This window comes from Emiliania huxleyi (genome assembly GCF_000372725.1).
Source record: "Emiliania huxleyi CCMP1516 unplaced genomic scaffold EMIHUscaffold_3, whole genome shotgun sequence".
Taxonomy (NCBI): Eukaryota; Haptophyta; order Isochrysidales; family Noelaerhabdaceae; genus Emiliania; species Emiliania huxleyi.
Window position 1 is genome coordinate 673030 of NW_005199770.1, and position 26177 is coordinate 699206.

A 26177-nucleotide genomic window follows, 5' to 3' on the forward strand; every position below is an offset into this window, starting at 1 on the left:
GGGGGGGGGGGGCCTTTCTCAACCCGCGGAATATTGGCGGATGCTCAAAACCCAAAGGGGCACCCAAGTGGGGTTGAGAAAACCCTTCTTTGTGGGGGGTTTCACCCCTCTCTTTGACGCCTCTCGCCAAGACGCTCTAAAAAGGGGCCCCCAAACCGCAGCAAAATATGTATACTTTTTTACGGCCAATACGTCTTGTTAGTTTTTAAGACCCCCCCACCCCCCCCCCCCCCCGGGGCAGCTGGGGCAACGGCGAGCTCGCCAAGTGCGTCGGCATGCTTCAGGACGGCTACGACAAGATGGAGGAGTACATCGCACAGAACGCGCCCCACTTCTTCTCCAACGAAGCACCTCGACCACCTCGCCACACGCGCTGCTACGCGCTGCTAGACGGCTCTTCACACCCGCACCACCTGTGAACAGGACCTCAAGATCTCGCCCGACGCACTGCGCGCCCTCTCGCTCCGCTGCCGCCGCACCGCGCGCGTCTTCTGGTTCGACTGGCGGGTGAGAGAGTCGCCGAGAGTCGCCGAGAGTCGCCGGGAGGGTCCGCGCCCACGGTCATCGGCCCCGCCCCAAGCAAGCGCGGCCCCAAGCGCGGCCCCTCTGCGGCTCAGCTCTCCAAGCTTCTGCCGCAGGTGACCCTTGAGTCCGACTTGGGCGGAAAGCTGCTCAAGGCGTGCTAGAGCTGCTCGAGTCTTGACCTCTGTCCTGGACAGGACATGTCCTGGACAGGTCCACCACCCGCCCGTACGCCTCTCCCGTGCAGGCGCAGCAGGGGCTCGAGTCGGACGCGGCGCATCTCCGCCAGAACGCGGCGCGCCTCTCGGAGCTGCGCGGGCAGGTGGAGGCTGCATCTCGGCTGCATCTCGGGCTGCAGCATCTCGGCTGCACCTCGTAGTTGTTGTGGGCAGGTCGAGGCGGCGCGCCCGTCGCCGGCCGCCGCCGCCGCCTCGCTCGCCGCGGCGGAGGAGGAGGCTGCGGCGCTCGAGGCGGCGGCGGCGCAGCGGGAGGCGGCGGTCGAGAGGATCGAGCGGGAGCAGGCGCAGCTGGCCGCCGCCGTCGACGCGGCGGAGGCGAGGCTGTCTGCGGGCCGGCAGGCGCGCGGCGGTCGCATGGCGGTCCCCGGCGGTCGCATGGCCGGGTGACGGCGGCGCGTGACGGGGTTGCCGTGCCGCGCTAGGCGCACGACGAGCAGCAGCGCACCATCAACGAGCGGAGGGCGGCGCTGCAGACGCAGGCGGCGCCCCGGAGCGAGGCGCGCCCCGCGGCTCAGGCGCGCTCCCCCTCCCTCGGGCCGCGCGCGGAGGAGGCCGCGCTCCTGAGGCCCGCTCCTCGCCGCGCCCCCCTGACGCTCGTGCCGCGGCACGTCCCCCGTCGCGCAGGCGGAGGAGCTGCTCGACGGGCTGCAGGCGGCCGTCTGCTGGAGGCCGGCGGAGCTCTCGTCCTCGCGCCTCTCGCTGCGCTTCGGGGAGCACTTTGAGCTCGCGGCGGCCATCCGGCCGGGCGCGGCGCCAGCCGACGCGGTCGCCTCCGTCGACCTCCGTTCGTTGCTGCCGCTGCAGCCGGCGGCGCTCGATGTGCCGCAGCCGCATCTGGTGCTGCTCGCGGCCCTCTTCCCGGCGGTGCAGGCGCGCCTCTCTCCCGCGCTCGCCGCGTGCGGCTCGGCGGCGGCGTTGCGCGCGCTGCTCGCCGACGCGACGGTGCAGCTCGGCCGGCTGCTCGAGCTGGCAGATGAGGTGCGGCAGGGAGGGCCCCCCCTAGCCCCTCGCCCCTCGCCCCTCGCCTCTCTCCCGCCTCACTCCCCTTGCCCCGCTCCCCTCGCCCCTCCCCTCCCCTCCTCTCGCCTCGCGAGTCTCTGCCGCCGCCCTCCACCCTCCGGCCCTCCACCCTCCGGCCCTCCACCCTCCGGCCCTCCACCCTCCGGCCCTCCACCCTCCGGCCCTTCTCTTCCGAAAGGTGCGGCAGCTCGCCGAGCGCGTGGTACTCGCGGTTGCGCCGATGCCGCAAGGCGGCGCCGCCCTCACGCTCCGCCTCTCGTACATGCACGCGCGCGCGCGTTTCAGCCTCGTGCTGCAGCTCGACTCGGAGGCACCCGAGGCGCCGCTGCGCTGGCGGATTGACGGCTGGCAGCAGGCGGCCGCGCACGCCGCGACGGCAACGCCGCTGCAGGAGGCGGCTGCAGTCGTGTGCGAGCAGTACCGCTGCGGCTTCGGCCGGCTGCTTGGCATGCTCGACGCGCTCGACGCCGTCTTCGCGCCAAAGGCGCTCGGGGCGCCGCCGCGGTAGAGGTGGCGAGCGCCGCGTGGGCGCGTCGGTCGGCGCGTCGAGGTTGTCGCCCGGGGCGCTGCTTGTGTGGCGAAGGCGCCGCGTCGCACGGGGGTCGTGTGCGCGCGCCCCTGTGGGGCCTTCTTTGAGGGCGCGACCCTCCCGGAGTCGTCGCTGAGGCGAGGGGGGGGGCGGCGACGGGGAGCACGTGTGCAGCGGGGGGGGGGGGGGGGGGGGCCCTCCATTCCAAAACCTGGGGGGGGCTTTTCGGGGGGCAAGGGAATACCTTTGGGGGCACCCCCCCCCCCCCCCTTTTCCCCCCACCCGTAAAAATGTTGGGGCGTCTGCGCCACATTCGCGATATGGGCGCGCCGTGCGCTGTTTGGGGGGCGGGGGCGGGGGCCGGGGTATCTCTCGCGGGTTGGCGGTTGGGTGGGTTCTAGGCACCAACTCTTACGAGTTACGTAGTGATACGGGGTGTGGACCGTGAGTTGACCAGGGGTTGTGCGCTGGGCCCTCCTGCTCGGCTCCAGCGTGTAGACAAGTCTTGTCACTAACAGAGTAGAAGGATCTGACCTCGGGGCCGATGTGACCAAGCGCTGGTAGCGTGGTTTAACCTCACACCCATGGTCTCACAGTGTGCCGGCAGTCGCCGAGCAGTGTCGCGCTCACACAAGCCGCAGCACAAGTGACTGAGGGCCAGTGAGGGCGAGCCCATCGCTGTCACAGCTGTGGCAGCCGCACAATAGGCTGTGTCAACTGTGCAGAGTGTGTGAGCAGCCGAGGAGCTGCTCTCCAGGCTTCTGACGCAAAGAGGTGCATGCCACCGAAAGCGCTGTCGAGGTTCGCCGAGCGCGGCGCAGGTTGGAGGACACCGTCACCGACGAGCGCGTTGGAGTATTCACTCCGGACAAAGCCGGCCACACGCACACGAGCTGCGGCCGTGTGGCCGTCATAGTGGCGAGGCGCGGGACCGTCTGTGGCGAAGTGGGTCGCGTCCTCCGATTTCCTCAACTCATCACGGTCCGCTCCCTCTATACGACAACTTATCGATCAACACTTTCGATAGACCGAAAGTAAGATCGTTCGGTGCAGAAACCCCGGCCACATGCCCATGTAACGCAATTGTGCTCGATTTTTTTGATTTTTTGGTCGAGAAGTGTCTCCAAGTCTTCTGGACCCATCGATGGCCGTCGCCTCGACGCCGCTCGTCGCGGCACCATCGTGCCCGGCCTGGGCGAAGCATCGTCGCGGGCGCCAGCCGCAGTTCGACGGCAAGCCGTGCGAGCCTGCCGAGGAGGAGGACATGTGGCTGTGCCTGGCCGACGGCCGCGCGCGCAGCACCGCCGACCTGAAGCGCCTGGCGACAGCCGCTCGGGTGCGAGCGAAACGAGCAGGAGATGCAGCCGCCGCGAACACGCGCGATCGGCAGGCGCGCGACCAGCGCCGCCGGCAGCGTGAGCAGCACGACCGGCGCGCAGCGCCGGCGGTCGCCAAGACCGTGCGCCCACAACGCGGCCAGTGCGGCTGCCCGGCGCACGCGGTGTGCGGCATGTGCGTCGACCAGGGCAAGCTCGCCGCGGCCGAGCAGGCGGCCATCGACCTGGGAGGCGGGCTACGCCGACGGGGAGGGCGTCTGGGATGCCGCGCGCGCGGCGTACTTTGCGGGCGAGCTTGCCAAGCGAAGCGCAAAGGACGGACGCAAACGGCGCCGTGGCGCCGGCGCCGCGAGCGCAAGAAAGAAGCAGGCCGCACCCACAGCCCGGTCGCCCGCCGACGCGAGTGACGGAGAGGGTGACGAGCAGATGCGCGACGCATCAGACGCGCAGGATGACGGTGCAAGCATGTCCGAGGGTGAGTAAAAGTGTGAGGTTTGGTGGAGGCTGTAGCGTCGTCGCGCGTAAGAAGAGTGGTGAAATTTAGAAAAGGAGTTGCGGTGTTGATCGCCGCGGGAGCCCTCTTATTCCATGGCTTATTCACCCTTCTCCCTTTTGCCTTTTTGTGTGCTTCGTCCAACGCTGCCAGACTACTGTGCCACCCCCGCCACCTGAGACCTTCGCGCCCGCCCACATAGTGCCCACACTCGTACGACTACGTGAGTGCCCCCCACACTGAGCTGCTCCTTGGTCGTTTCGAGCATCGAGGTCACGAGCCCCAACCGAACTAAGAAGGACTATGCTTTGGTAATGTTTCTGCTAATTACATAGATGTCAAGCTAATGTTTCTACGGCTTTAGTTAGAGTTTAGTTTCTAGACATACTGTAGCTTGCTACGGCCTACGCACCGCGTCTCCGCGTGCGCGAAATGTGAAAAACACATTCTCAATGGCACTTGCAAATCCACGTACCCGCGGCCGCGGGCGCTCGCTGCCATCAAGAATCACAAGGACTGGTACGCGCACCAGGAGCTCGTCAAGGCGCGGGATGTGCACGTCAAGAACAACCCGTCCCTCGGAGACAGCGCCGTCAACAACCGCGAAGCCGCGCGCTTCGTCTCCGCCTCAACGCCTTTCGCCGGCAAGGCCTTCGATGTCCGTGTCGACGGTACGTACGCCACCGCCCTCTCCTCCGACACCCTCCAAGACGAGCTCCAGCGAAAGCTCGGCCTTTGGCTCTCCGCGGCGCTTCCCACCCTTCGGGTCGCGCTCGAGCGGGGCATGCCAGTCGATTTCTTCGGCGACTACCTTTACAACAAGGCCCACCACCGGCGGCCCCACGACGGCGTCCTCGCCGCCTGGGCGGACGCGATGCGCGCCCCGGCCAACGCGCCGGTCGTGCACGCGGTGACAAGGAGAAACCAGAGCTCACCCGGCAGTACAACGAGGGGTACAAGGTCGACCTCGCGGAACCCCATGCGGGACCGGGAGGATGCGATGACGTGAATGAAATCAAGCTCTGGACGCCCCTCCTCAAGACCTCCTCGCCGGGCGTTGGCAACGCCTCGAGTGGCGGCACGCCCGCCTCCGTTGGCCACTCCTACGCCTTCGGCAACACCGAAGAAAAGGCCCGCCGCCTAAACATGGGCTGCAAGGCGCGCGGGCAGCCCGGCCAACCCTTCGACCACAAGACCGGCCACGGCTACGTCAAGGCGCATCGCGGTTTCTACCACGACGCGATCTTTGTCAAGCGCAACAACTTCAACCTGCTGCTCCACGAGACGTTCGGCGGCGGCTTCTCGCCCACCGCCGTTCTCAAGCTGCGCCGCCTCGCGCGCAAAGTCGCGCGCGGCAGCGTTGACCGCACGGCCTACTCGCCCAAGTACTCGCTCTCTTTTATGTCCCACCATGCAGAGCGCATCTCTCTCTCTGTTGTGCGAGGCGTGAACCGCGCCATTCGCTCTCACCTGGCAACCCTGTCTGCACGTCTCGCGCGCGCGTGAACAGGGCTCCAGGGACCAGGCCCCAAATTACGTGTGAGTGTTAGAGTTGTTTGGTATTGCTAAAAATCTCTCTCTCTCGAAATGTGTATATACTACGTAGTGCTTTTTGACGCCATGATCCGGCAACGTGCTTACTTCTTCCGCTTGGCCAGATGTACATGTTGGCAGCATGTACAACCAGTCGCTGCTAAACTTGCTTGACCGGGTGGTAGATGTGGGGGCTGCGCGGTGCAGATGCCAAAAAAAATCTCTCTCTCAGATGTGCCGGCGCAGTAGCGTTCGACTGCTGGCTCCAACGCATCCCCTTCATGTCCACAACGCAGTCCCATGCCATCCAGCGTCCGCGTAGTGCCAGGATCAGAGGAGGGAACGACCCAAGGTACCATATCGGCTTGTTGTAGTTGCTCTCGCAAGCCAGCCCTAAACGCTCTTTTTTATTTTTAGCCGCCGAAGGGCGGCCGAGCCGCCGGGCAGGCCTCGGTTCGGCTGCGGTCGCCTCTTTCGTACCGCGCCAAGCCAGATCCCGCGCGCAGTCACCTACTGCCTCCCAGCATGTCGATCGGCCATTTCGATGCCAGCCACTCGGCTGAGGCGCTCTCGATCCTCGAGGACGAGGGGCAGTCGCTGCTCGGCAGGGCGCACAAGGCGCCTATGGCTCTCCCTCTCTCTCCCTCGCGCTCCCATCACCGTCGCTCTCGCTCGCTCGTCCTCAACCGCTCCCGCGCTCCGACCCGCCACCCGCCCGTGACACCGATCGGCCGGTCCAAAGGCGCGGCGCGAACTCGTCGAGTTTGCCTTTGCGCCGCTACTGCCGGACAAGGTCGCACGCAAGCTGGTCGAGCGCTTTCCAGAGGGTGCGCTCCGGGAGGGCGTCGTAGGCTTCGATTCCTTCGCGCGGAGCGGCGAGGCAGTGCTCGGCGCCTTTGGCGACTGGTACTCGCTGCTGGTCCACGCGGCCGAGTGGCGGGAGCTGTCTCTGCAGCTGCTCGCGTCGCTCTCTCGCGAGCTTGGCGCGCTCAACTTCGAGCTCTCGCCGCTGGCCGTCGGAGGGTACCTCGAGCTCGCGTGCCAGCACGCGCGGCTCTTCCTGCTGCTCGGCTCGGTGCTGGCGGGCCCAGACTCCAAGGGCCGCCTCGCCGCCGCCGCCTACTGCCGCATGCACCAGCTGGTCCGGCTGTCGGAGCGTGGCTGGAGATGCGACATCCACGCACATCCACACGCACATCCACACACACATCCACACACACACACACACACACACACACACACACACACACACACACACACACACACACACACACACACACACACACACACACACACACACACACACACACACACACACACACACACACACACACACACACACACACACACACACACACACATCCACACACACACACGACACACACCGCCCGTACCTCGGGTGTCCTCCGTTGCTTGACGCACGAGTGGACTGCACTCGATCTGCCCTCACGAGAGGCGCCGAGCACGGGCGGCACGAGACCCGAGCTCCTGCCCTTGCCCCCCTGACGCAGGAGCCGCCCTAGTTGGACCCAACCCTGACCCTGACCCGAACCCTAGGAGCCGCCAGGCTGGCTGGACGTGTCGCGCTTCATCGTCGAGTTCGAGCGGCCACTCTCGCGGCTGCAGGCCGACCCAGCCCCAAGCCCTAGCTAGCCCTCGCCCTCACCACTCTCGCGGCGGCAGGCCGACTTCACGAGCCGCGTACGGCTGCGCGTCGCGGACGCCCTCGTGCCGCTCTCTCCGCAGCTCGCCGCCGCCTCAGACCCGGCCAAGCCCCGCCGCCCTCGGGTGTGGTGCTCTCGCCGGAGCCTTCGGTCAACCTTCTCGGAAGCTTCCTCCAGGCCTACCTCCGCTCGGAGGCGGTGCTCTCGCCGCTCTGCCCGCCGCCCAAGCTCCCGGGCTCTGCCGCCGCTGCGGCGGCGGCGGCGGTGCCGGGCGGCTCGGGCTCGCTCCGCTCCGGCCGCCCTTCGGAGGAGAGGAGCTCGGAGGAGCGAGACGTGGCACACGAGCCGCCGCCGCTGCTGGCGCGGCTGGGTCGAGCCGGTCTGAGGGCGGGAGACCGGTGTCTGAGCCCTGCCTTGAGCCTTGCTGCAGGCGCACCTCGGCCGGGTGAGGCTGTGGGCCGTGTACGGCTTCCTCCTCTGCCCCGAGGAGCTGTCGCAGCCAGGCCGAGCCGCCCGTCTCCGCGGGAAGGAGTGGCGAGCGAGGAGTCAGTCGTGGGGCGTCGCTCGTCAGGCGCCGTCGAGCTGCTCGTCGCTGTCCTCCGCGGCATGTCTGTCTCTAACCCTAACCCAACCCTAACCCTAACCCTAACCCTAATGTCACTTACCACCTTCCCTCGAGCTCTCCCCACAGCCTTCGGAACCTTCTCCAGGTACGTCCTGCCCGTGTACGCCGACTACTCCATCCTGCCGCACACCGAGTTCGAGGCGGAGGCCAAGGTGGCCGCTCGCGGGATCACGTCGTCTGATCGCTGAGTGCATCGTGACACGCCCCTCCCTGACTGTCGAGGTGGTCGCCCGCTGGATCGCAAAGAAGGAGGACGCCAAGCGCTTCCCCGGCCTCATCCGCGAGTCGCGGCTGGCCGCCTTCCGCCACGCGCCCGCCGCCCGCGCCAGCGCGCGCGCGTCGCTCTGCACCAAGCTCTCGCTCCTCCTCTCGCACGCGCTCGACTCGCCGACCTCGCTGGCCGCCTGCCGCCGAGATCAGCCGAGATCGAGATCACGCGAGATCACGCGAGATCACGCGGGGCTGTAGGCGAGCCGGCTGCCGACGCTGGTGGCCACTCTCCAGCTCACCCGCGCCGAGGTGGAGAGGCGGGCTCCCCCTCTCCGGCACAGCCGCCTCCTCTGCACCGGCTCTGGACCTGCCTGCAGGTGGAGTGGTGGGTCTCCCACGCGGGCGCCGCGCCCAAGGAGGTGCTGCTGCGCAAGAGGCCGGCTCGGCACTCGCACGGAGCCATGTCCGGAGCCGTCCCGTGGACGGCTGCAGGTGCCTCTGCGCGAGAGGGAGGCGCTGGACCGGTCGCTCTTCGACCCGGCCACCGTGCAGGCGCCGCGCCGCGGCTCCTCCCCAGAACTTTCTCGGAACCTTCTCCGGGCCGTCTCCGACCTTTCTCGGAGCCTTCTCCGGACCCCCCTGCAGGCGCTGCTTCGGTACGCGTGCTTGCTTCGCCGGCTGGTGCTGCGCGAGGCGCCCGTCGTCGCCTCTTCGGCCGGTACACGCCTCTCCGTCGCCCGGCTGCACGTGCTCGAGGAGCTGCTTTCCCAGCTGCCGCGGGAAAAGGCTAGAGGAGCAGAGAGGAGCCGTGAGGAGCCGTGAGGAGCACAGAGGCAGCCGACTCGGCTACAGTATACAGTAGCCGAGAGTAGCTGCCGAGGAAGGACGCCACTTCCACCCGCGCAGAGCTGGCCGGTCGTTTCACGGCATGCTACCTCTGCACAGGCGGCGCTCCCTCCCCGCGCAGAGCTGCTCCTCTCCGAGCTACCCGTCCATCTGGCCGCCGCCGCCGCGCCCGACGCGCAGCTGCAGGGCCTCCGCCTCAACGTGCTCCGGCTGGTGTATGAGCTCAGCGCCGCGCCGTGCGCCGCGCCGCTGCGCCGCGGCGACACGCGTCCATGACACCTCGATGACACGTCCGCGACATGTTCTTCAGGTGCGCCGCGCTGCTCCGCCGCGCAGAGGCGTTGCGACAGCTTTTGCCGGAGCTGCACCGGCTCTCCCTCCTCTCGTCCGCGATCGACCAGCCGCAGCGGCTGGTCGACGAGGCGTGCGACCTCTCCCCTCTCTTCGCCTCCGAGGCAAAGTTCATGCAGGCCGTCTACGCGGGCGCTCTCTCCGCCCGCCCCTCCGACTGCGTCGCCTTGCTCGAGCTCGCGTGCGCGGGAGGCGTCCGCTGTCTCTGTCGATGAGTGCCTCAAGCCTTCCCGAAACCTTCCCCGAACCTTCCCTGACCTCCCCACAGGCGTCCGCCGCCCTCTAGTGGACGAGTGCCTCGGCCGACTCAGCGGCCGCTTCTCGGAGCTGCTCAGCCAGACCCTCGCCGCGCTCTCGTCGCGCCGCAGCGGAAGCTTGGGGAGCGTCGCGCCGCCCGGTGCCGAGGCCAGCATGCAAGCCGCGCTCCCGAAGCTGTGCGCTCTCGCCGCGGCGCTGGACCAGTCGCCGCCGCTCGAGCTGGCCGCCGACGGCGCCGCAACCGCCGCCGCGCGGCTGCTGCCGCGGGAGTGGATGGGCGAGCGGCTCGAGGAGCACTTGCAGCAGGCGGTTCGTGGCATGCTGCTGCTGCCTGAGGGCAAGATCAGCTCGCCGGTCGTTGTGGCGGGGCAGATCGCGGACCTCTCCGCAGCGCTCGCGCTGGCTTCCCACCATGCCGGCATCGATTTGCGCGCGGCGCTCGATATTACCATGGGCCGGGAGTTCGGCGCGCTCTCAGAGGGCGGCGCTCTCCGCGACGGCGGCGAGGGCGACGGCGGCGGCGGCGGGGCGGGGCGGGTTCGGGCTTCGGGGCTGCCGGCGCAGGGCGGGGCGCCGGCCGGCGGCGTCAAGCCGTACTTGCTGGATGCGCTCAAGCTGTGGCTCCGCACGTCTGTCGACGAACTCACCGGGGGGGCACTCACGCCGCGCGCCAACGGCGGCGGCGCAACGTACCTGCACTCGCGCCGCGCCTTCTCGCCGGGGCTGCTCTGTCGCACTCAGATGGCCGCCCTCGCCAAGGCCGCGCCCGCCACGCCAGCATGCGGGCCGGCCGCTACTCAGAGCCTTCTCGGAGCCTTCTTGGGATGTCCTCCTGTAGGTCGCCGGCCGCACCGGCGTGCTGGCTCTCAGCGACGACCTCGCCACGCTCGGCACGTCGCACGCGGTGAACCAGTGGAGCCTTCTCGGACCCTTCTCGGACCCTTCTCCAACCCGTCCTATGCAGGCGCGTCGCACGCGGCGAACTTGCGGTCGGCGCTGCAGTTCAACCGCGAGCGGCTGCAGCGCGCCTCGGAGGAGTTCGACACGTCGCGCGCCCTCTCTCCCGCCGACGGGATGGTCGAGATGGAGAGTGTCGCCCGCAGTTTGCACCGGCTCGGCGTCATCCTCGCCGCGCGGACGATCGTGCTCGCGGGGGCGCGCGACGCGCGGGCCGAGGTGATGCCGCTTAGCCCTTCAAGCGCCGTGGGTTTGCTGTCTTAGACATGTGTCTTGCTTTCCTCCCCTCAGGTGATGCCGCACGCGGTGAGCGATTTCGTGAGCGTGCTCGGCGCGCAGCAGCTGCCCGACTACGCCCGCGCCTCCTCGCTGCCTCCGGTGGCGCGCCTGCTGACCGAGCACGGCGCCGTCGGCGACAGCATTGACCTCGACGCGGACCTGCTCGCGGAGCTCGGCGCAAAGTGCGACCTCAAGACGGACCCTGCCCTGTGGCGGCTGCTGCCGCAGCTGCTCGCCGCCTCGCTCCAGCTGCCGCCGTGGTCCTCCCTCACCGCCGACCTCGCCTCCGACGCGCTCCCAAACAACCTCCACACCGTCGCCTTTGCCCTCCACGCCCTGCTCTCCATGGTCGACCCGCTCATGCGCGCGCCCGCCTCGCCCTCCGCTGTCGCCGCCGCAGCGCCGCCCCCCGGCGGCGGCGGCGCCCTCGTCGCCCACCGCCGCTTCGTCGAGCTCGCATCCCTGATCGTGCAGCACGCGCGCGCCGCGGCGCACACCGACGAGGCGGCGGCGGAGCCCCTGGTGGCGGGGCGGCTTCTGCTGCTCGAGCACCTCGCCCGCCTCGCCTCGCCGCTCTCGCCGGTCGTGCTTGTCCGCGTCCTCCACCCCCACCTCGCACGCTAGGCGTGGCTCACCGCCTCCTCGACATTGTGGATAGGCGGCGCTACTGCACGACGTGCTCCCGCACGGCCTCACCGCCACGCACAACGCGCAGGCGTGGCAGGCGGCGAGCGGTGCGGAGAAGAAGAACAGCTTCCCGAGGACGGGCACGGGAGGCAAGCGAGCGTAGCACACTAGCACTCCATGTTTCGCCGGCGGCCGGGCGTTGGGGCGGGGCCGCGCGGCTGGGGAGCGCGGCCAGGAGCAGGGGAGAATAGCGCGGAGTATTTATTTTTGTGGTAAACCGACGCGCGTGACGCTGAGACGATCTCTACAGAAAAAACCGACGCGTGTGAGCTGCTAAGGGGGCGCGCACCTGAGCACTTTTGGGAGCAGTGTTGTGACGTTGACGAGATCTCTAGAGAGAGAGCCGGCGTCGGCTTTTTGCAGCATGCTTTTGGTTTTGCGTTTTGCAGAGCCAGCGAAAGGAACGCGTCCCTCAGTCGCTCGAAGAGCTGTGCCTGTCCCTCCCACCAAGAGTGAAAGAGCCAGTCCTGCCGGAGTCTGGGAGGCTGCCCGCCGGCACCGCGCCCGCAGCCTCCGACTCCGGCGGTGCGGGCTTTACGGGGCGCAAAATCGGGATGAGTGTGTGAGTCCCGAACTGGCACGGGGCAGTCGGAGAAGGGGCAACTATACTTTCGTGCACTGACGGCGCTGGTTACAAACATGCCGGCGTGGATCGCGTTAGCCGCTGAGGCCTACTTTTTATTGCAAAGGCGCGCCTGGGCATCGATGAGTTCGTGGTCGTCTGAAGCGCGCGCGCGCGCGTCGCATGCACGGAGAGTCGCGGGAGAGAGCGCACGGACGACGCATGTGTTTCATGTGTCAGAACCACGATTCGCACTCTACTCGAGATGCCCGCGAGTAGTCCCCTCCCCACCCCCAGGGCCTCCCAAGGCTAGGGCTGTCATGGCACCCCGCAGGATTTGCACGAACGAAACAACGAATGTATGTGAGGTGAAGAAAAGTCTGGCTCGTACTGGAGTGGACTCACCGGCGCGGTATGGGTGGACGCGAGACAGGATATGGCGGCACGCTGGAGCGAGCGACACACAGACACAGATAAACTCACAGGAGGAGTGCGCGGGACTGTGATTTGTGTTTAACCCTTTTACGTCCACATTTCGAGCGAGTGAAAACCAACTCCTGAGCACGGCGCCGCAGGCGCCTGTTGATAGGTCCAGGTGATAGCCCTGGATGGGCAATGCATTCGCCTACCTGGGCCTCAGATCGCCCGACCGCGTCCCGGTGCTCTGTGGTCGGATTTGTGACGCCGCCGCACCGCGCCGCGGCCGGGGGCCCGCCGGAGGACGAGGATGGCCGTGACGGACCGGGACGAGCTCTGGGAGGTTCAGTGTCAGTGAGTATATTGTAGAGGCCACCCATGTGCACAATATCTTGACTGAGAGCTAAGCCAGGGGAGGCGATGCCGGGGCCGTACAGCAGCTTGATGGTGCTTCGCCGGCGTAGAAGCGGCCGCGGAGGGCTCCGGGTGTCTGAAAAAGACGGATTTACGTGGGCTGTGGGAGATTTACTGTCGACTCAAACGACACTGTGGCGTAATCCTCTCATATATGGCTAAATATTTGCCGAGCCGTTTTAAAGTTCCACCGCTACGACTGGAGATATATCGAGATTTGGTCACCATGACCCTTATGGCGCGAAAGTAGTAAAAAAATCCTTTTTTCTTGCCTTCTGCGAACACACACAGCGCTTCATTCAGCCCTCCGACCATCCGCCCAACTACCCGGAAGAATGAACAGCGCTCCCCCCACACAGGATTTTTCCGACACGAGGCTGCTCGTCGCGCTGGTGCTGGCCCGCAGGCGCCGCGCCGCCGCTCGCCTGGCGCCCTCGCATAGCGGCGTGCCCGCATCCTCTCCCGGCGCTGGCCTCGGCCGCCTGGCGCTCCTCCTGCAGCCACTCGAGGGCCGCGAGGCGCACCATGAGCCGCCATCGGCGCCGCCCATCTGCGAGGTCAGCCAGCTCGACGCCGCGGCCCTCGAGTGGCTTCGCGTGAGCGCCGCCGATGGGAGCTCCGCCGACACGTCTGCCGCGCTTTCCGCGGGCGGCGTCAAGCTGCTGCTGCAACTGCTCCAGGGCTGCTCGCTCGCCGACGAGCCGGCCCAAGAGCAGGCCCACGCCGTGGCGCGCGCCGCGCCGCGCATCCTGGAACGGGTTCTCTCCGCGCGCTGCGCCGCCTCGGAGGCGCCGCCGGACGACGAGAGCGACGTCGTGCGGATGCTGTCGGCGCTGCTGCAGCCGCTCACCGCAGGTGTCTCGCTATCGTGTGGCTGGCTGCTGCTCGCGCAGGCGCTGCTCGAGGTTCTCGGATCCGACCCGGCCACTGGCGAGAAGACCATCACCGCGCTCGCGCAGTACGGTATATTAGCCGCCTCCCGCCCTGTCAGGCTGACCCCCCTGTCTCGCAATCCACAGAGACGGAGCCGTCGACGCCGCGACAATAGGAGAATGGCTCGTCCGGCAGCTCGCGAGCCTGGATGCGGGCGCGCAGCCTCCCACTCGCCCCCACGCCACCTCGATGCCCAGCGGAGGCGAGGAGGCGGCCTCCTTCCGCTCGGGTGGAGTTGGCCTTCCGCCTGGGTGGAGTGTCGAGGCGCGAGACGCGAGCGCGCGCACCTACAGCGTGTACCACGGCCCAGCGGGGCGGCGCGCCGTCTCAGTGCCCGACGCGTGGCGCAAGCACCGTGCTGGCGAGGCCGCCCCGCAGGCTGGCCCGCAAGTCTTGCCGCAACTCCACGGGCAGGCCGCCACGCCCGCGCCACCCCGCGACGCGGCAACATCTACGCCGGCTGCATCGATGGCGCGCGCTATACTCTGGTATCCCTACCGAAAGAGAGGCCAATCTGGTAGCCCTACAAACGCGGCGCCACCACACGTGTGGGGCTGCAGTGCGTCAGCGAGTCTGCCTCTCCTACGCAACTAGCACCCCCTCTGTCTCTCCCCCGCCGCGCGCCATACCACAGGCCTGCAGTCTGGCCCTCGCCCTCAACGCGGCGCCGGGGATGGGCGCGCTGCACGCCGCCCTCGAGCGAGCCGCGTGCCGCCCCTCACCGCCGGCGTGGCTCACGGACCCCTCGGCGGAGTGGCGGCGGCTGCTCGACGTCGCCTTTGAGCACAGCGTGCGCGCCGGCCTGGCGCGTGCGTGCCCCCTCGTGGCAACGCAGCTCTGGCGCACGTGCGTGCTGGTGGGAGGCAGCGGCTGCCTCGCTCCGGCACTCGCGGCTTGAGGCCCGCCTGGAGACCTCGCGAGGATCGAGGCTGCCTCACCCGTCCTCGCCGCCATGACGAGAGGCATGGAAGTGACTCTGGAACCCACGCGGTGTGCGCACCGCTGGGCCGGACGCCGGTCGTCACGCGTTCTCGCCCACTGGCCAACGCTCTCTCGCTCGCACTCATCTCGGCGGCGGCCCTTTGACTTTTTGCGAGAGCGTAGAGCCAGTGTGGCAGTGTGCCCCGAGTGCTCCGCGGGGAGGTCATGCGGACCATGCTCATCTGTGTGCTACAGAAGGAAGCGGGGGGGGGGGGGGGGTCAGTGTTTCAGAAATTTGGAGATAGTAAAGCTCCGACACCGAAGCATTTCAAAACCTCCCTCCCCGCCCTCCCACCTCCATGTGCCGGGCTGTAGAGGGGCGTGGCCCGCCCGGCCCCGCTCACGGCATTCCTTCGCCACGCTCCCACTCCCGCACGACGGCCTGCACCCGCTTGCCATCTGCAGGTGCGCAGTGGGGTGCTTGTACGGGGTGGACGTCGCGAGAGACGTATCTTGAACGTCGTGACGTCACTTCCCACACAGAGCTCAGAGCCGAGGAATCAGGATCATGCGAAGGAAAATCAGATAGAGGAGAAAGCCAGTCACGCTGATGCAGGTGCGCAGGAAGATGGCGTTGCATGCGTGGACACGGATCGGCCTCCCCTGCCAGTCGTCGCGGCCCATCGCACCATCACACAGAGCTAACAGGAACGCGTTGTGGAGAGAAGACGGCCAGCGCCTTGACCTCTGAGCGATGCCTGATGCTCCTCCGACGACTCGATCAGCACGACCAACTTCACGCATCTCGCCGGCACAGCAGGCGACCTCTCTCGTGGGCGACCTCACTCGGTGACGACGGCCCCGCAGGCAGGGGAGAAAAGAAGACCAACCACGCGAGTCCACCGTCTTGAACAAGGGACCGGCAGGCGGCGGCGTCACAGGACGAGGCAGAAGGGAACGACGCGACAGAGGAGGAAATGACAAGGGAGAGAACGACGAGAGTGGGACGACCGCGAGGTGGCATGAAGGTTGCAGCGAGAGTCGGAGAGAGACTGCGAAGAGAGATAGGAAGAGGCAGACTCCCTAGGGTGGGCGACGGCTAGCGCACCACACACCTCTCCTTAAAATCCCTGTGTGGTGGCGGCGTGCCGTCCTCCCATCCCTCCCTTGGGTTGTCTGTTTTCTTTCTTTCTTTCTTGAACACTGCGACAAATACTGTCCCGTTCTGCTGTTCACAGCCTTGTGATTGAGAAGAAAATACCTCCTATGGCGCTGTGCGCTGGCCTGTGAGAGGTTGAGGTGCGAGCCCTGGAGGCCCTGGGGATGGGGGGGGACTACCCGCGGGCTTAGAAGGCCCGCGCGCAGGGGGGTGGGGCATTGAGACCGTTCACAGCTAGGGACGGCCTCTGCGGCAAAGTCAAACCACCCCACCACCACCTACCTACCTACCACCTACCTACCGCAGCAAACCTTCGGCTCCCGCTCAGAGGCTCGCCGCGCCCGTGCGGCGCGCCGAGGCGGCGCCGAGGCCGGCGCCTTGCACCCGGCCCGCGGCCGGCACCGCCTCGCCCCACAACTGACCGCCCTGCAGCCCCTGCGCAGGCGTGCCGCAGGCGTCGCTCAACGACGGCCGGGTGTGAGCTGATCCCTTGCCCCGTCACCCGCCGCCCTCGCCCGGCCGCCTCACCGCGCACGGAGCGCTCGGCTGCTCGCCGCCGCCGCCGCGCGTCCCGCGCCGCCACGCTTGCCCCCCCTTGCCGGACACGCGCTCTGTGCAGCGGCGCAGAGCGCGCGTCCCTGGCACAGACGGAGCAGCGACCGCGCCAGCGGTCGCTGCTCCGCCCCTCCGTCGCGCGCGCCGCGCGCGCGCTGCCGCCGCCGCCGCCGCCGCCCCCTCCTTGCCGTCTTCCCCACCCCTACCCTCTGTTGCCCGCACGCGCGCGCCGCGCGCTGCGCGCACCCGCCCCCGCCCACGCCCCCGCCCCCGCCCCCGCCCCCGCCCCCGCCCCCGCCCCCGCTCCCAAGCGCCCCTTCCCCGGTGGGTGTGCGTAGAAAGTGAAGCCGATCGAGAGGTGGCAGAAGCCGCCGTGTGTGACACATATTGCGGCACGTGAGACGTGTGACGTGAGTGAGAGACATATTGGGGTTTGCGGGGAGAGCCCCGGGCCCGGCGCGCGCAGCGCGCGGGGCGTTTTTTATGCAAACATGCAAACGGGACGGCCTGCGCAGCCTCTAACTTGTAACTTATTTCCGCGTTCCGCGATTTTTCTTTATTCAAAATTCCAAAGAGAAGGGAGGGAAAAGCCAGAAGCTACCGGCTACCCCGGCGTCAAATAAACTTTTTTTCAGCCTGGTTATAAGAGACCAGAGGTGGTTATGGCGCGGGGCAGACATCCAAAGTTCCAAACTAGAGGCCCAAGGCAGAAACCTACCCGTCGGCGGCGGCGGCGACGACGACGCATTGCGGAGGCTTTGCGCCCATCCACTGCCGCACCACCTCGCTCAGCGTGAGCCCGGAGACAAAGAGGCCCAACCACACAACCAGCGCCAGCAGTATCTGCGGCCGCCGCCTCCTGCGCCGAGCGGCCGGCCCGCCTGAGTCAGAGGTTCGCCCTTCCAGCCGCGACGCGCGCAGATTCGAGCCGGTGGCGGGCGCGCGGCGCGGGTTGCGGCGGGGGCCCGCCATGTGCGTCCACGCGGGGAGCACATAGGCCACCTAGAGTGCAATAGAACAAGAAGTGTGCGAATGCGCCTGTCCGCGCCGGAAGCCGCGGTGTGAGTTTGGGCGGCGGAGGGGTGGGAATACCGGCCCGTGCTCTCCCTGCGGCGCCTCGGGGTGAGCACGAGGTCTGCGGGTACAGCGGCACAGCAGCGCGTACGGCACGAACACGGGCGAGTGCAGGTGTGTGCGCGACTTGCGGTGGGTGAGCTGCGGGTGAGCACGGAGGTATGCGTGCGGCATGTAGGGCAAGCGACCATCGCGACGCCAGTCGCGCCGGTGAAGGCGAAGATGGAGGCGGAGGCGTTGGGCAGGAGCCGCGCGACCGCGTGCGCCGCGCCGACGATGAAGGCGGTGACGAGGGCGTTGGGCAGGAGCCGCGCGACCGCGTGCGCCGCGCCGACGATGAAGGCGGTGACGAGGGCGTTGGAGAGCGGCGGCAGCTCGGCCGGCGCCGTGTGCATGTTGAGCACGAGCGGCGGCGATCCCGAGAGGGACTCGCGGTAGAGCTCGCCTACGTAAAGCAGGCCACAGCTCCACCAACCGACGGAGACGGCTCGACAGCGGGCTCGCGGGAGCAAGCTTGCTCGTGTGGATGCTCGCCGCCGTCGATCCCTTGGCGAGCCGCACCAGCGTCTCGCGCAGCGGCGCCGCGATGGGAGCGAAGCAGAGCGCGAGGTAGAGGGAGAAGCAGCCGGAGAGGAGGGCGCCCGACTCGCCGGAGAAGCCTAGCCGAGATGCCCGTGGGCAGTGAAGGCCGGACGCCGTGCGCGGCGACGCCGCACTCGCGTGAGCAAAGCCCTGCAGCGCGTTTTGCGGTGTCTTCGTGTCGAAGAGGAGGAGTCCGCTGCAGCCGACGAGGAGGTAGAAGAGCGCGCTCACGCCAAAGGTGAGGTGCGCGGCGCGCTCGAGCGTCTTGCGGCCCTGCTCGCCCGGCGGCAGCGAGCGCAGCAGCGGCGGCACACAGGGCTGCACGTAGAGCGCGTACCCGAACGTCGAGGCGGCGGTCGGCAGCGCGGCGGGCTGCGGCGAGAGCATGTAGGGCCGGAGCGCCGCGTGCGAGTGCAGGCAGGCGTGCGCGAGGTAGCCGAGCAGCGCAACCATCATCGCGAGACCGAAGAGGGAGATGCCCCCCATCTCGCCCAGCTGCAGCAGAGAGAGCGGCATCACAACCACAGTCGCTCCAGCGAGCAGGACGTCGTGTCGCGCCGCGAGCCGCGTCCAGCCAGCGAGGACGAGCGCGCGCTCGGCCGTCTCTGAGATTGCGGAGAGATTGCCGCACAGCGTGCCGAAGAGGAGCACCACCAACGAGACGCGCGCCACGACCAGTCCCGCCCTCCCGGCAGACCCGAGGACGGCCTCCTCGTAAGACGAGACGCCGAGCCGCGACGCCGCGCGGACCATGAGGATCGTCGTGTAGTCGTTGGCGGCGGCGGTGAGGACGAGGAGTACGCTGGCGCCCGGAATGCCCGCCTGCCCAAAGGCGCACGGCAGCGGCAGAAGCGCCGAGCCGCTGATGGCGAGGAGCAGCGGGCCCGACGTCTTTACAACACGGCCCACGTCCTGCAGCCAGGCGCGGCGCGCGTCCTGCTCGTCGTGGTCAAGCTCCGAGTAGATGGTGAAGAGAGAGGTGGAGGAGAAGTTGACGTTCATTCCAGGTGTGAGCAGAGTCGGTAAGCAGAGTCGGTAAGCGCACAGCCGTCGAACGTGCGTCGGGAAGAGGCGCGGCCTCAGCGGAGAGGCGGGCCGTTCGTTTTTTCGAAAGGAAAAAAGAATTTGCACGACACCACAGGTGTGCACGCTCGTCGACACGGCCACCACAAGCGTTACGACACCGCTAGACCTCGTCGCGGCTAACCCCGCCGGCCCCGTCGCGGCCTCGATCACTGCCAAGCTCGAGGCCGCCTTCAAGCCAGACGTTTTGGACGTGGTGAACGAGAGCGCGAGCCACAACGTGCCACGCGGCTCGGAAAGTCACTTCAAGGTCGTGCTAGTCGCGCACGCCTTTGCGTCGGTGCCGCTGCTCGAGCGACACCGCCTGGTCAATGAGGCGCTGGCGGACGAGCTAAAGGGGCCGGTGCACGCTCTCTCCATCGTGGCCAAGACACCGGCGCAGTGGGCGAAGGCGAGTGGCGCAGTGCCGCCCTCCCCTCCGTGCCTGGGCGGATCGAAGGCCTAGCGGCCCAATGTCGCGTGTGCCTCCGCACACAGCTTCCAGTTCTGCCGCGGCGGTCGACAAACGAGCGTTGCGATGCGTGATCTGTCAAGTGTTCGAGTGGAATCGACCCTGTGGAGGATTTTCTCGCTGTGTGCACTATCGACGGGACACTCAGATCGCGCGCGGTGACCCGGTGACGCGGGGTGTGGGCGTGCTGCTCAGCGGCATACTTTGTCCATATATGTTTATAACGGGGGTCACCCACCCCCGAGGCCGAGCCGAGCCCCGTGTTACGGCGCTCGGCTTTGGCAGCGGCTGGAGTGTCTCTCCTCGCTACACACTCCACTGACCGTGGCATGCATGCCGGTACGCCTCGCGCTACGCGGCTTTATAGGATTCTTTCGTTTGCTCTTTTTGCTGCGCAGCTAACGTCGATGACTCGATGTATATGCGCTCGAGAGATCTGTGAAGTGTGATGAACAGCGCTGAGCGAGGGTGTGTCGAATTGTCGCGGACGGGGTCGGACGACGTCAGCTCCGCAGCGTGATTGGCCGCTCAAAGAGCGGCAACCGCTTCAGGTCGGCAGGGGTGAGAGTCGCCTACATTCGGGGCAGAGGCGCAGAGCTTGTGGGACGGAACCTCGAGGACTGCTCGCCCGCGTGGCGCTGCGGACGCCGGGTCGACTGCGCCGCTCAGAGCGCCGAGGCGCTGCAGCGCCGTCGCCACCAGCGGTGCCCCGAACCCGCATGGCGCCGCGCCCGCCGCGCCCGCCGCGCCCGCCGCCGGTGCACCGGCCGCGCCCGCCGCCTCGCGCGGCGGCGCCAATCGCACGTGTCTCCGGTCTCCCGCGCGCATCCGCCTGTACACCTCCCACAGATTTGCGCAGCGGGCGGACGGGCAGCCCGCCGGACCGCTCGCCTGAAGGAAGGAGGGAGAGAGTGCAGTCTGCCGCACGGCAGGGCGGGGGGAAGGCACGGCATCAGAGGGGAGGTCAAGGCTTCCAGTGGTCTCGAGCATGAGGGCTCCGCATCTAGTAAGGCTCGCGTCGGCATCGAATCCGTCGGGCGACTTTTGCATGCGGAACTCGTCGGTGAGCATCGCCTGGCGGGTGTGGGGCCGGAGGGCGGGGTGGCTTACTCTCACTCTCACTCTCACTCTCTAACTCTCGTGCCAGCCTGCCACCTCCGTCCCCTCCCCCACCCCAGGGCTCCGGCTCTCTGCTTTCGCGGCGGTGCCTGCAGCGCTGTGGTGTCGCGCTCGCCGCGCAGCGGCAGCAGCGTCGCCTCGGCGATGTCGCCCCCCTGCATCAGTCGCTCCTGACAGAGATGGAGGTGTGGCAGGGTGGGGAGAGGCGGCGGCGGCGGCGGCGGCGGCGGAGGGCGCGCCTCGTAGCTGCGGAGGGTCACGCCGGAGGAGGTGCCCTCGAGCAGGTAGGGCACCTCACTCTTCTCGTTGACGACGACGAGTGCAGCGTGGTCCCAGCCCCGCCCGTCGCCCGAGAGGCCGTGCTTCGAGAGCCAGCAGAGCGCCGCCGCGGGCGGATGTAGGCTGCGACACGGCCTGTTGATCAGCACCACGTCGCCCGAGCGGAGGCTCCCGGCGATGAGTTGGTCGGCGGAGTTGTCGGTGAAGTAGGCCATCAGTCTTGCACGGCGAGACGATCGGCGTCGGACTTGCGAGCCAGTCCTGCAGAAAGTCGAGAAGAAACGTCGACCGTTGGGCCCTCAGCGGAGCTGGGAAGAGGACCGCCGCAAGCGGCGTGGCGTGGAGCGGTTGAGCATCCCTCCGGGGGGCCCTCTGCGCCGGGGAGGCGTTGTTGGAGGCTAGGACGCAAGCGTCCGTCGCCCTTTTTCAAACTCGGGGGGCCGCTCGGGCCCACTCCGCTACGCTCCGACCCGAATTTGGAGGGCCTGAAAAGTTTAAGGTGTTGCTGCGCAAAAGGGTGGGGAGCCGCGGCGGCGCCGCAGGCGCGGGCGCGCAGTGGAAGCACGCTAGCCATACATGTTCACGCAGAGGGTCGTGACGGCTCGAGGGTGCGCACACTAGCGGTCCACCGGAATTTGTTGGCGTGCTGTCGCCGCGTCATCCGGCGGCTCCTCCTCTATGAGACGTCCGGGAGCACGCCCTGCCGTCAATCTCGACGAGCGCCGCACACCTGCGCGGACAGTGGGCAGACGTTGCCGCCTTGTGTCCTCGTGTGCCCGGAAAGCCTCGAGCCGGCGCGCACCGGTGGCAGCGCAGGATGAGGCGGCAGCAGTGGAGGGTTGGGGCGCATTTGAAGGCGCTGGCCCCGACGCGCCATTAACTGGGTCGGGGTGGTTCCTCACCCCTCTGGTTTCTTCAGTCAAGCGGGAAGAGTCTGTGCAAGGGGGGCGGATGGGGCTGGCTGCGTCACCCTGGAGCATGAAAGGTTCCTACAGTAAGGCTACTCGGGTACGCAGCACCTTGGCTTGGCCGCCGAGCGGGGAGGCGGTCGACGACGCGCAGCATGGCGGTGAGCGCAGCCTGACGACGCGTCTTGATGGACGGATCCTTCTGCCGACTGACCAGCTTCGCCCAATCCTTGATCAGCGGCTTCGTCACCAACATGCGCTCGAGCCTCGAGAGGCGGAGCAGCCTCGATGCGATCCAGTTCGGCAGCTATCTTGTCGCGCAGCGCATCGTCAAAAGGCAGCTTGTTGCAGGCGTCGCGCGCGTCCCGGAGGTCACGCAGGAGGCTCTCCATATGTGTTGCAATAGCCCACGGCTGGTTGGCTACTGCAGTGCTCCCGTAAAACGAAGCGATGGCTTGCCCCCGTCCACGGCGGACATCACATGGTTTCTGCACGGTATTCGGATTTTGCTATTTGCTCGTGTGGGGGTATACCAGATTTGTCAATGGTACCGCGTCTGCGACGCGGGCGCCTTGCGAGCAGAGCCCTTAGGCCACCCTTTCGATATCTATCTTGCGCGGTCATAAAATCGAGCTGAGTGGTTCCAAGCCTCGGCCAGGTGAGGTGGGTGGGGTGGAAAGAAGAGGCGACGGGAGGAACCGGCAGAGGATGCAGTGACGTGAGACACACACACACACACACACACACACACACACACACACACACACACACACACACACACACACACAACACACAACACACACACACACACACACCGCTCACCCACGCGCACCGGGCCTTGCACTTTGAATGCCGTGGGGCTCCTGTCGTTAGACGTGGAGACGCGAGGGTTGCTGCCCCATCCAGGTTCCCTGGTCATGCTTGTTCGGGTACGTGTTTCGCCCGTCCCTGCCTGCCTGTGTCCGTCCACGTCGCCCGTCGGCAAAGCCGACGACCTATGGTGCTTAACACGCCGCTGGTTGGGGAGGACGCGCCGCTCGATGCTGCGACGGCGCTGGCGATGCGGCTTCCTGCACGCGGTCCCGGCGGGCAGGCGTGGCCCACAGCTCTTCGGCTCGCTCCGCTCGCCGGCGAGTTGGTTGGTTCAGTGTGCATTTTTGGCAATTCCACTGCAATTGTAAATTGGTATGTACGAACAACATGTAAGTCGCTCGCCACGATTGGACGTGACGAGGGCCAGCCCCAATTGCAGCCGAGCACACAGCTCCCCTTACGCCCTCACAGTGCAGTGTCAAGTGTACATTATATCGAGCTGGGTGGTTCCAAGCCTCGGCCAGGCCGTGAGGTGGGTGGGGTGGGTGGATGGTTCCAAGCCTCAGCCAGGCCGTGAGGTGGCGGGGTGGGTGGGCGGTACAAGATCGTGCGCCCGTCATCCAGTCAACCCTGGAGGCGGATTAGCGGCTTCTGTCCGACTCGCTCGCTGCACGGTTGGCTGCGGCGCTCCGGCGCAAGCCGACGCTCGGGAAGTGGCGCCACTCTGCGTGGCTGCCCTCCGGGCTTGTCCTTGGCTCTCCGACATCGATCGAGCACGCGTCCGACGAGCGGCTTGCCGTGCGGGTGGCTTCGTGTGTGGCTCTTGTCGAGAGCGTTTTGCGGCCCGCCGGGTGAGAGAATATGTGTCGTCTGATGTGTCACTGTGTACGTCATATCAGTCTTGATAACAAGCACAGTCGATCCGTCGAAGCGATATACTCGTCACGTCACGCTGGACGCCTTGCAGCACGGAGCTCTGTGCAGGCAAAACAGGAAGAGCCGTGCGGCAAGAAGAGCTCGATATGGGGAGCGAGGACCGTCAAAGGTGCTCACCCAGGTTTCGGACGTCCGTCATGGTGCGGTCAGTTCCCCCCAGGTTTGACCGCGCAGGTCTCAAAACTCGTGGAGCACTCGTAGCCTTTCTGCGACTCTCTGCGTGTGCCCGACTCGGGAAGAGCAGATTTTGCAAGATATCTCAACGAGATCCGACATCTGCGCGGTCATTTTTGGAGTGATCTTACCGCGGCATGACGGAGTCTTGATACCTCTCGGAGCACCTCTAACGGTCCTCGCTCCCTATCGAGATCTTCTTGCCGGACGGCTCTTCCTGTTTTGCGGGGCGCGCTGAGCTCTGTGTCAAGCTCGAAGGGCAACGGAAACGAGTGCATCGCTTCGTTCGATAGACCGCGACCGTGCTTGTTACCAAGACCGATCTCACGTACACAGTTACACTCGATTACACTCCAGACGTCCTGTCTCCCATCCGACAACCGACAAGACGCTGTCGTGAGCCAGCCGCTCTTGCGGCAGCCGTCAGCAGAAACCGAGCGCGTCGGGCGAGTGAGTGGAAATCGAGATGGCGAGCCGCCCGCCAGCCCGCTTGACGGCGCTGGAGCGACAGATTTTGGCTGAGGCTCCGAGGAGGCGAGAGCGAGCTCTAGAGGTGAATCGGTTTTGGCTCTAGTCCAGCTTGGTTAATCCTGGGGCTCAGTTGGCTGGAAAAGAAAAAAATCAGATGCAGCCTTCCACGAAACCGCGAGGTTCTAGCGAGCTCTGCGACCTTCCCGTGGCACCCACACCCCAGATGCTCTTCCGTGTCTCCTGCGCGCTGCTCGCCGCCTCGGCGAGCGGCCTCACGCTCGGCCGCGCTGCGTCGACCGTGGCGCGCACGAGCGTGGCGATGAGCAGCATGCACGACTTCTCGGGCACGACGATCGAGGGCAAGACCATGTCGCTGGGCGACCTGAAGGGCAAGCCGACGCTCATCCTGAACGTCGCCTCTCTATGAGGCACGACGACCGAGGACTTCACCGCAATGAACGCCCTCGCCGACAAGTACGGAGACAAGCTCGCCATCCTCGGGTTCCCCTGCAACCAGTTCGGCCACCAGACGAACGAGGACAACTCGGAGTTCCTCAACACCCTCAAGCACGTCCGCCCAGGCAACGGCTTTGAGGCCGCCCCCACCGTCACCCTCTTCGAGAAGACGGACGTCAACGGCGCCGACGCCGCTCCGCTCTTCAAGTGGCTCAAGGCGTCGCATATGATCCCCTGCGACGAGGCGGGCGACACCAAGGGCAACGGCGTCGACGACAACGACGCGCTCGTCCTGCCGCGCGGCAAGTTCGGCGGATCAACCGTCGTGCTGTGGACGCCGGTGGCGCGCTCCGACATTGCCTGGAACTTTGAGGCGAGCGGCCCCGCCGCCGCCACGCACCGCCGCCGTGCCGCCTGGCGCCATGACCCGCCTCTAGCGCCGCCACCGCCGCGCCGGCGCAGCCCCCCGCGTCGCCCACCCGCCCCCGCCCGCACCCCTCCGCTTGCAGAAGTTCCTGGTCGACGGCGACGGCAAGTGCGTCAAGCGCTACTCCCGCTACTACAAGACGGAGAAGATCGCGGCCGACATCGACGCCCTCCTGTAAGCGGGCCGCGTGGCGGCCGGCCGACACGCGCCTCTCGCTCCGTCGCGGGGGGCTGGCGGCACGGGCAATCAAAGGCGCGCCGCCGCTGTATTATTGCGGCGGCGGCGGCGCGCTGCGGGGGGAGAGCTTCAGGAGCGATGACGGCGGCGAGGCAACGCGGAGTCTGTTCCGCTTCTCGCGCGCTTGAAGTATCCTGCGCTCCCCCCCGGCCCCTGCTTGGTGTGAGCGATGCTTTCACCTCGGGGCCCCTGCAACAGCGCCAGCAACCCACAAGCGGGCGCGAGGCGTGTGTGCGGCTATTTTCTTAGGTTCTAGGGCCAGGCACAGTATGTGGCGAAGGTCGCTGCTGTCTCACGGGAGAATACTCAATACACACGAGTAACGAGTCACGCTCACTCACGGGCTGCAGACGTCTCCACAAACTTAGCTCAGACCCGCGCGTCGTCCCGGCACGCGCCCGCCAAGGCCGAGCGTTTTTGATCTCTGGATCTGTGGGGGGCCGAGCCGCCTCGGGGTGGCGGGCGGGCGGGCGTTTTGAAAAACAGAAAACAAGAGGGGGCCCGGGGGCCCGGGACCCCACTGGGAGTAGAAAATACGCCCAAGGGGGCCCAAGGAGGCGGCGCGGGGAAGCAGCATCAGGTGAGAGCAGGAAGGATGGCGCTTAGGGTCGGCTTTGAACAAGGCCGGCACCAACTTGATTCGTAGATGCGCGTCT

General features: G+C 67.1%; 9 protein-coding genes across 9 annotated transcripts; 7 read left to right on the forward strand and 2 right to left on the reverse strand.

Annotated features, from left to right (window-relative positions):
* Positions 1–40: 40 nt before the first annotated feature.
* Positions 41–2289, forward strand: EMIHUDRAFT_447678 (hypothetical protein; the record flags this gene model as incomplete). Its single annotated transcript, XM_005775180.1, has 5 exons — positions 41–67; positions 424–507; positions 1044–1121; positions 1386–1739; positions 1978–2289. 5 exons carry the CDS (start codon positions 41–43, stop codon positions 2287–2289), a joined length of 855 nt encoding a protein of 284 aa, XP_005775237.1.
* A 1145-nt stretch (positions 2290–3434) lies between these two features.
* Positions 3435–4191, forward strand: EMIHUDRAFT_432051 (hypothetical protein; the record flags this gene model as incomplete). Its single annotated transcript, XM_005775181.1, has 2 exons — positions 3435–3875; positions 3914–4191. Exons 1-2 carry the CDS (start codon positions 3455–3457, stop codon positions 4189–4191), a joined length of 699 nt encoding a protein of 232 aa, XP_005775238.1. The 5' UTR covers positions 3435–3454.
* Positions 4192–6198: 2007 nt separating this feature from the next.
* Positions 6199–9679, forward strand: EMIHUDRAFT_447680 (hypothetical protein; the record flags this gene model as incomplete). The annotated part of the gene is made up of 15 exons (XM_005775182.1): positions 6199–6351; positions 6416–6826; positions 7231–7299; positions 7357–7401; positions 7482–7535; positions 7647–7716; positions 7909–7945; positions 8048–8114; positions 8431–8481; positions 8550–8591; positions 8665–8724; positions 8818–8958; positions 9118–9254; positions 9329–9561; positions 9638–9679. Coding segments are annotated over 15 exons (1611 nt in total), but the record flags the coding sequence as incomplete, so codon positions are not given.
* Positions 9680–9900: 221 nt separating this feature from the next.
* On the forward strand, positions 9901–11653 carry EMIHUDRAFT_447681 (hypothetical protein; the record flags this gene model as incomplete). Its single annotated transcript, XM_005775183.1, has 6 exons — positions 9901–10088; positions 10466–10521; positions 10592–10803; positions 10876–11211; positions 11338–11445; positions 11522–11653. The coding sequence occupies 6 exons, from the start codon at positions 9901–9903 to the stop codon at positions 11651–11653; spliced, it is 1032 nt and encodes a 343-aa protein (XP_005775240.1).
* A 1296-nt stretch (positions 11654–12949) lies between these two features.
* EMIHUDRAFT_447682 (hypothetical protein) lies at positions 12950–14774 on the forward strand (the record flags this gene model as incomplete). Its single annotated transcript, XM_005775184.1, has 4 exons — positions 12950–13038; positions 13320–13906; positions 13992–14266; positions 14511–14774. 4 exons carry the CDS (start codon positions 12950–12952, stop codon positions 14772–14774), a joined length of 1215 nt encoding a protein of 404 aa, XP_005775241.1.
* Positions 14775–17225: 2451 nt separating this feature from the next.
* On the reverse strand, positions 17226–19169 carry EMIHUDRAFT_95437 (hypothetical protein; the record flags this gene model as incomplete). The annotated part of the gene is made up of 3 exons (XM_005775185.1): positions 17226–17513; positions 17774–18030; positions 18071–19169. 3 exons carry the CDS (start codon positions 19167–19169, stop codon positions 17226–17228), a joined length of 1644 nt encoding a protein of 547 aa, XP_005775242.1.
* A 211-nt stretch (positions 19170–19380) lies between these two features.
* Positions 19381–19695, forward strand: EMIHUDRAFT_61409 (bola-like protein; the record flags this gene model as incomplete). Its single annotated transcript, XM_005775186.1, has 1 exon — positions 19381–19695. A coding segment is annotated over one exon (315 nt), but the record flags the coding sequence as incomplete, so codon positions are not given.
* Positions 19696–20204: 509 nt separating this feature from the next.
* EMIHUDRAFT_195194 (hypothetical protein) lies at positions 20205–21314 on the reverse strand (the record flags this gene model as incomplete). Its single annotated transcript, XM_005775187.1, has 5 exons — positions 20205–20273; positions 20506–20592; positions 20650–20775; positions 20838–20990; positions 21114–21314. The coding sequence occupies 5 exons, from the start codon at positions 21312–21314 to the stop codon at positions 20205–20207; spliced, it is 636 nt and encodes a 211-aa protein (XP_005775244.1).
* Positions 21315–24855: 3541 nt separating this feature from the next.
* On the forward strand, positions 24856–25462 carry EMIHUDRAFT_308356 (glutathione peroxidase; the record flags this gene model as incomplete). The annotated part of the gene is made up of 2 exons (XM_005775188.1): positions 24856–25197; positions 25367–25462. The coding sequence occupies 2 exons, from the start codon at positions 24856–24858 to the stop codon at positions 25460–25462; spliced, it is 438 nt and encodes a 145-aa protein (XP_005775245.1).
* Positions 25463–26177: the final 715 nt, after the last annotated feature.